Below are 7,512 nucleotides of genomic sequence, written 5' to 3'. Positions count from 1 at the left end.
GGATACCTGTCTGGCCGCTTCTATCCAGCACTGAACTGGAGGTTCTGGCCAGAGTAATTAGGCAAAAAAGAAAAAGAAAGGAAAGAAAGAAAAAGGAAGGAAGAGCATCCAGATTGTAAAGGAAGAAGTAAAACTGTTTCTGTTCACAGATGACATGATATTGTGTAGAAAATCCCAAGGAGCCACTGAAAAATGATTAGAACTGATAAGAGAGCTCAGCAAGGTTGCAGGACAAAAGATCAGTGTACAAAATCAATTCTCTTTCTATACCCTTGCAATGAACAATCCAAAAATGGGCTTAAGAAAACAATTCCAATTGCAATAGTATCAAAAAGAGTAAAATGCTTAGGAATAAATTTAACAAAAAAAATGCAAAACTTATACCCTGAAAGCCATAGAACATTGTTCAAAGCAATTAAAGAGGATCTAAATAATTGGAAAAACATCTCACGCTCACGACTGGAAGACTTAACATTGTTAAAAGGTCAATATTTCCTGAAACTGTCCCTAATCTGCAGATTCGATGCAAAATCTCTGTCAGAATCCCAGTGGACGTCCTTGTGGAAACTGACAACCTAATTCTAATATGGAACTGCAAGGAGCCCAGAAGAGCCAAAACATTCTTGAAAGAAGAACAAAAGAAGGTTTCAAAACTTACTACAAAGGCAACAGTAGTCAAGATACTGTGGTACTGGCAGGAGGATAGATATGTAGATCAATGGAATAGAACTGAGGGTCCAGAAATAAACCCATACCCCTATGGTCAAGTGATATTTGACAGCATAAAAAGACCATCCAATGGGGAAAGATATGAAACAAGATGTAGAAAGAGTAGTCTTTTCAACAAATGGTGTGGAATGACTGGATAACCACACGGGAAAGAATCAAGTTGGACCCTTACCTCACAAAATATTCAAAAATTATCTCAAAATGCATCAAAGACCTAAATGTAGGAGACGAAACTATAAAACACTTAGGAAAAAAACATAGAGTTAATCTTAATGATCTTGGATTTGGCAAAGGATTCTTAGGTATGACACCAAAAGCATGAGCGACAAAATTAAAAATAGATAAATTGTATTTCATCAAAATTAAAATAGTTTGTGCTTCAAATGACACAATCAAGTAAGTGGAAAGACAACCCACATAATGGAAGAAAATATTTGCAAATCCTGTATCTGATGAGGATTTAATATCCTGAATGTATAAAGAACTCCTACAACTCAACACAAAAGACAACCCAACTAAAAAATGGGCAAAGGACTTAAATAGATGTTTCTCTGAAGAAGATATATAAATGGCCAATGAGCACATGAGAAGATAGTATCTCTAGCCCTCAGGAAAACACAACTTAAAGCCTGAGACTTCACACCCACTAGGCTGGCTGGAATCAAAATGTCAGATAATAGCAAGTGTTGGAAAGAATATGGAGAAATCGAACTTTCCACTATAATTTACCACAGATTGAATGGGGGAATCAACTGATCATCTCAATATATGCAGAAAAAGCATCTGATAAAGTACAACACTCACTGATGATAAAATGTCCTATTAACTAGTTGCAGAAGGAAATGTAGGTCACCTGGAAGAGGTATTTTGAAAACCCCCCTGCACATTATCATGCTTATGGTGAAATGTTAAAAGTATTTCCTTTAAAAAGCAAGAATAAGACAAAATGCCCCTTCTGGAAACTTCTAGCCACACTCACACTGCAGGCTCTAGCCGGCCCAGTAAGACAGGAGAAAGAGGTAAGGGATGGGTACCACTGTGCTTTGTTTCAGTTCCAGTTAACAGAAAACCCAAACAATTGCTTACACGGGTAGGAACGCAATCCTCTCTGGCCCCTGAGGCCTCTCCAGCCTCCTGCAGGGTCCGGGGGCGCTGCCTCTGGGTCTCTGTTTGCATTCACCACCCCAAGTTGTGGAAACAGGGGCTCGCCGAGGGTAGGGGTGAGTACATGGTTCCTCGTTCTACAGATTTTCAAAGTCAACCTGGAAGAACAGTAACACCCCTTGGATGCGCACACGAACAACGCAGCTGTTTGGTGTGGTTTTTACAAACACGTGCTTCATAACATGCTGAGACATTTCCTGCCCACATTTTACTGCCTCTGAAATTTAGCATCTTTTCATCATGGCCATGTCGGTTAATTTGCTATATGCTTATTTTTCTTAATGGTCTAATCAATGGAAATACAGCATAACGTATGGAGTATCAGAAATAGCACAAACTGTGTATATTTAGCTAATGAGGCAACACGTTTTTAAAAGTCAAATGAAAGTACCAGAGTTTCGGGCCATCTGGGTAGCATCATGCATGATCACACCAGGGAAACACAGCGAACTACAGTGATTCAGAAATACCTCCTGAGGGCGCGCACAGATTTGGGACCAGCGAGGCCAGCAGAGAACCCTGCCCTTTGCCTGCCCCTGGCTGTGTCCATGAAGCATGGCATCTCTGGCGATGCAGAAATGGCATTTTTCTTAACATGCCAGTCATGGGAAGGTCTTTACAGTCTGTTGGGAGGCGGTACTGCCTAAGTAGTGTTTGCTTGTTATGAATGTTTTAAACGCAAAAAAAGCAAGCGTAAAATCACACGTCTGGGCTTCCCTGGTGGCGCAGTGGTTAAGAATCCGCCTGCCGATGCAGGGGACACGGGTTCGAGCCCTGGTCGGGGAAGATCCCACATGCCGCGGAGCGGCTGGGCCCGTGAGCCACAACTACTGAGCCTGCACTCTAGAGCCTGCAAGCCACGACTACTGAGCCCGCGAGCCACAACTACTGAAGCCTGCGCGCCTAGAGCCCGTGCTCCGCAACAAGAGAAGCCACCGCAATCAGAAGCCTGCGCACCACAATGAAGAGTAGCCCCTGCTCGCCACAACTAGAGAAAGCCACGCGCAGCAACGAGGACCCAATGTAGCCAAAAATAATAAATAAATACATTTATAAAAATAAAAAATAAAATCACACGTGCTGGCAAGGACAGTAGATACCACCGCCCCACAGCCCAGCTTCAGGAGCACCCGGTGTTTACTTTCAGGAGTCCCAGGAGGGGCCCCCACCTGCCCGGCACAGCTTCTTTACGATCGGTCAAGACCTGTGGTCAGATTGCGCGAGTCCCTCCCCCAGAAGAACTGAAGCACAACTGACCTGGCCCAACCCTCTGAGTGGCCCACAGGCGCAAGACCTGCGGCCTGGGGTCCACGCTTGGCACAGAGTAGGCCAGGTTGGCTTGGGGGCCAGCAGGGACCATAGAGCTGACTGGGTTCCAGGAAGGGACCCTGGGGTCCAGCCTGATCCCCACCCAGCAACCAGAGGTGACCCTGACGTGGGAGCCTCAGGGCAGTCTTCCTGAGAGCCAGGCGTGCTGGGTGGGTCACTGTCTAGGGTCCTCCCTAGTCCCACCTTCCCCACTCTGGCACTCTACCGGGGTCACCACAGTCCACACCTTTGCATAACTTGGCCACTCCTTGTACCCAGATCAGGTGGCCCCTGCGCCTCCAGAGAGGCGTGTTCTGCCCTGAACTGCTCTCCTGTCCCCCTGTCCAGGTGGTCTCCCAAGGGCAGGGCTGCTGTCTCCAAATCCAGCAGCCGGGCATGAGGCAGGTGACTGGGAACCAGCGGGGCTCGGGGGGAAGCAGGACTCTGGAGCTCGGACCCCTCCGTGCAGGGTCCTGATGGGTGAGTCCTCCCGCGTTGGCTCTGGCCAGCTGGGCAGCCTCAAGGCCTTGGAGACACAGTGGCTGAAGAGATGGCCGGCAGTGTCCCCCAGCCCCAGGACGTGGCCCAGGGCATTCAGGGGCCCGAGTTGTCCATGAGAAGGTGGACAGGCAGTAGAAGTCCACAATGCTCTGCCCTGGGCGGGAGCCTGGTATAGAACAATGGGAAAGTCTTGGTCTTGATAAGTTTGCTTCAGCCTTTCCCAGCAAGGGCACCCAGCTGGTGGGCTCTGGGCCTCCACAGAGCCTCGCTCACCCTCCAGTGGTCTGGGTGCCAAGCCCTGAGTCAGACAAAGGATGGTCGAGCTGCTCCGTGGGGTCCTGAGAGGAGAGGCTCCCTGGGGAGGTGTCTTGGTCAGAACCGGTTATGCAGACCCGCAGACCCACAGCAAATCGATGCAGCCGGTTCCTCTGCCAGCCCAGGGCTGCCCAGCGCTCTGGGGTGTGGAGCAGAGGATCAAGGTATTGACGGGCCTTAAAAAGCCGCAGATGTGGTCCTGCAGGCGCCTGGGCACACACAGAAGGCGGGTGGTCGCTCTCAGGGCCCCTGGGCCCCTCGTCCAGCTCCCTTGGTGCAGTGGCCCCCACCTGCCTTCTCTGGCACTTTCCAGACCACGGACGGGTCTGGCCCCTTGCAAATCGTGACTGGAGCTGGGTTCTGAGCTTAAGCAGCACAGGTTCAGGACTCGCTGGCCCACACCCCAGGAGGGACTGAACGCATCTGGCCTCCTCCCCCTTCCCATCACCAGGCCTTCATTCTTAGCAGCTGCACTTCAAGAACTGCGTTAGTTTCTCTTTCAAATTCATCCTGAGTTTGCATTTTTCCAGGAAACCGAGGGAGAATGATGGCTATGACATGCAAATTAATGCAGTATTATCCTTGCTTCCCGTGGAGCGGCACCTCCGCTGCCTGCCCAGTAAAAGTCAGTGCTTCCCCTTCGCAGGCGGCAGGACCCCAGCCCTGCAGTCTTTACAGGGAGAGACGGGCCTGGAATTGGCCTCTCACGTGGTCACTGCGTGTCCCTAGGCCCACGCGGCAGAGGCGTTTGCCGCCCAGGTGCCCCCTCCGGCCTGGCGGGTGAGGGAGGGGAGGGGAGCTTAACCCCAAGATCGCCCGCCACGGCCCCAGCCCTGAGTCGGAGCATTGGGGGCGGCAGGGCAGACGCTCGGAGAGGGGAGAGGGTCGGACCGTGCTCTTGCTTGGCGCCTGGTTGCCCGGTTCCTAAGTTATGTCAGCACGTTGTCAAGAGGCAGCAGAAGGATGCGCAGCAGGTCCCCGGCCACCGGCCACCCCGGCGAGTCGGCAGGACGCAGCTGGCCGCTGGCGCCGCCGGTCCCGCTGCGGGCGCGCGGCCATTCCTTGTCTTTCCGCCGCACAACGCCGACCGCTGTCTCGCTCCGGCTCCGTCCCCGCGGAAGCCAAGCGACCTCGCCAGGCCCGCGGTGCGGTCCGCGCTCCATGAGTCCGCGGTTCCGAGGCCGCCGGGCCCACGCGTGGGCGCCCCGCGCACACTCACCGCACGCACCCTCACGCACATGATCCCACAGAGACAGCACTTCGCCTCAGGCTCCCGGACGTTCTCTAGTAAAATACATAAATACGTAAATGAACGCGGGAAATATTCCCTAAAATAAGCGTGAAAGTTCCACTCGCACACAACGCTGAGAAACCTAGTTAGTGAAAGTAGTTGGTAAGTTTCTCTTTAGCAATTCCGGCACCAAACTGTTCCTGTCGTTTCTTTGTTCCGAATCAGTTTCCTGCCGCTGCAGCCAGAAACGATCTACTAAGTTCTTCCGAGCCGCCGCGGTTACCGAGACAGGTCCACAGAGTAAACCTCAGAATACTTTATTGGCTGCTTTGTATACATTGGAAAGTCCTATTTTGTCCATTTCGAGGACAGTATAAAACTATGTTCACTGTCTTTCAGGAAAGTTTGCACTAACATAACTTTTTAAAAACAGTTTTTAAACATCCGTAAGATACCCACAGGTAGTCTTGCGGCATCAAGTTTAACACAGTGTCAACAACAACAAAAACAAAAACCTGAAAAACGAGACAAGAAGAGAACCCCGAGACGCCCGCTGCGCGTCTCGCCCGCGGGGACCCGTCTCCGGCCCTGGGAAGGGGTGGCCCCGGTGGCGAAAGACAACACCCCGCCCCCCACCCCCCACCCGCTGCGCGCGTGCCCTTCCTCCCCAGCGGGCCCCCAGGGCCCACGGCCTCGCAGCCCTAGGACAGGTAATACATGCCGTAGGCGGCCACGGGCGCGGCGAGGAGTCCCGGCACCTGCGGCAGGGAGCCCGCCGCGCTGCCGTACACGGCCGGGGAGCCGTGAAGGTGGACGCCAAGCGGGAAGGGCAGGGCGAACGAGGGCAGCAGCGGCTTGGCCGCCAGCTTCAGCTTCTCCAGCTCGGCCTCCTGCAGTCGCTTGGCCTTGGCCCGGCGGTTCTGAAACCAAATCTTGACCTGCGTCTCGGAGAGGCTCAGGCTGCTGGAGAACTCGGCGCGCTCCGCGATGGACAGGTACTGCTTCTGGCGGAACTTGCCCTCCAGCGCCAGCAGCTGCGCGGTGGTGAAGGGCGTCCGCGGCTTGCGGTTGTTCTTGTGTTTCCTGAGGGTGCAGGGTGGAGGGCTGGGGGCGCCTAGGGGGAAAGAGAGCACAAAGCGGACGCTCAAACGCCAGCAGTGCGCGCCAAGGACGGTTCCGGATGCGTGTCCCGGCTGAGACCGCGGACCTCAGTTGAGACAAGATACCCCCAAACCTCCGGGGTAATAGAAGCGAGGCACCGGGGAGACGGCGCGCGGAGAGGGGGGCCGTTGTGGACTAGGGTTCTGCTCCCCAGATCGGTGGCCCTGCGTCCCTCGGGAGGAGGGGCACTCTGCCCACTTGGAGAAGCGAAACACTTGGGCGGGAAGCCGCCGCAAGCACTGAGTGGCGAGCGCGGAGGCCAAGCAGAAGTCACCCATCGCGGGGAGTGGCGGCAGCAGGAGGGGCGCTCGGCCGCAGAGGCTCCGAGACAAGAAGCCCCGGGTTTTGGGTTGCGGGCTCCGCCCCAGGGTAGCGCAGAAGCCTGTTTGGCGTGGGACCGGGGAGCCGCCGTGGGGTTCGCGCGCGCGCGGGAGGGGTCGGGTGGGCTCGTGTGGGCTGGTTTCTTTCTCTGCGCCCAGGCCGGCGCGTTAGTGGCAGGTTACTTTCCAAAGTTACGAGAGACAGCGTCCTTCCCGCCCTAGTCCTCCGAGCCCGGGCAGGGCGGGCTCCTCTCGCAGCCCAGAACCGTGCGACAGGGCACTTACGTGGGGAGGACAAGGGGGCGGCCGCCGGGACCCAGGCCCGGGGTTCCGCGGCGCCCCGCGGCCTCTCCTCCCGGGGCTCCGCGGGCTCCGCGCCCAGCCAGTGCTCTGCCTGCAGCAGCGACTTGACGCTGAAGGGCAACGGGCCGGACCCCGCAAGGTCCCTGCTGCACGTCCTGAGCCCAACAGGGTTCATGCCGAGCGACGCCGGGGCCATGCGCTGGCCGGCGGGCACGGGGCTGGCGGGGCTCAGCAGGCACGACGTAGGGCCAGCGCGCCGCGACACGGCCGGGGTCTCCACTGCGCCCCCGCCCTCAGAGCCCTATAAAAAGGCGGCGCCCCTTTCATGCCCAGCTCTCCAATCGCCGCTGCCGCTGCCGCGTGGGCCCAGGCGTCCATTGGTTTCGCTGGCCCGGGAGGGCGGGACGGCCGACTGGGACTCTAGCGCCCCAGCCCCGGCCTGCCTGGCGCACCCCTGTGACTTCCCAGAGCCCGGCTGTC

General features: G+C 55.4%; 1 protein-coding gene across 1 annotated transcript; it reads right to left on the bottom strand.

Annotated features, from left to right (window-relative positions):
• Positions 1–5,949: 5,949 nt before the first annotated feature.
• Positions 5,950–7,207, bottom strand: VENTX (VENT homeobox). Its single transcript, XM_007452008.1, has 2 exons — positions 7,015–7,207; positions 5,950–6,362 (listed from the first exon to the last, which is right to left on the bottom strand). The coding sequence occupies exons 1-2, from the start codon at positions 7,205–7,207 to the stop codon at positions 5,950–5,952; spliced, it is 606 nt and encodes a 201-aa protein (XP_007452070.1).
• Positions 7,208–7,512: the final 305 nt, after the last annotated feature.

The sequence above is a fragment of the Lipotes vexillifer genome, unplaced genomic scaffold, assembly GCF_000442215.2.
Source record: "Lipotes vexillifer unplaced genomic scaffold, Lipotes_vexillifer_v1.1 scaffold1117, whole genome shotgun sequence".
NCBI lineage: Eukaryota > Metazoa > Chordata > Mammalia > Artiodactyla > Lipotidae > Lipotes > Lipotes vexillifer.
Note: the sequence above shows the minus strand (reverse complement) of the source record. Positions and strands in the feature narration are given on the sequence as shown.

Excerpts from the sequence above, each read along its gene's own strand:
- VENTX (XM_007452008.1), bottom strand. The coding sequence starts at position 7,207 with ATGAACCCTGTTGGGCTCAGGACGTGCAGCAGGGACCTTGCGGGGTCC. Across the intron at positions 6,363-7,014 it reads CGCCCCCTTGTCCTCCCCAC|GCGCCCCCAGCCCTCCACCC; the intron begins GTAAGTGCCCTG and ends CTTTCCCCCTAG.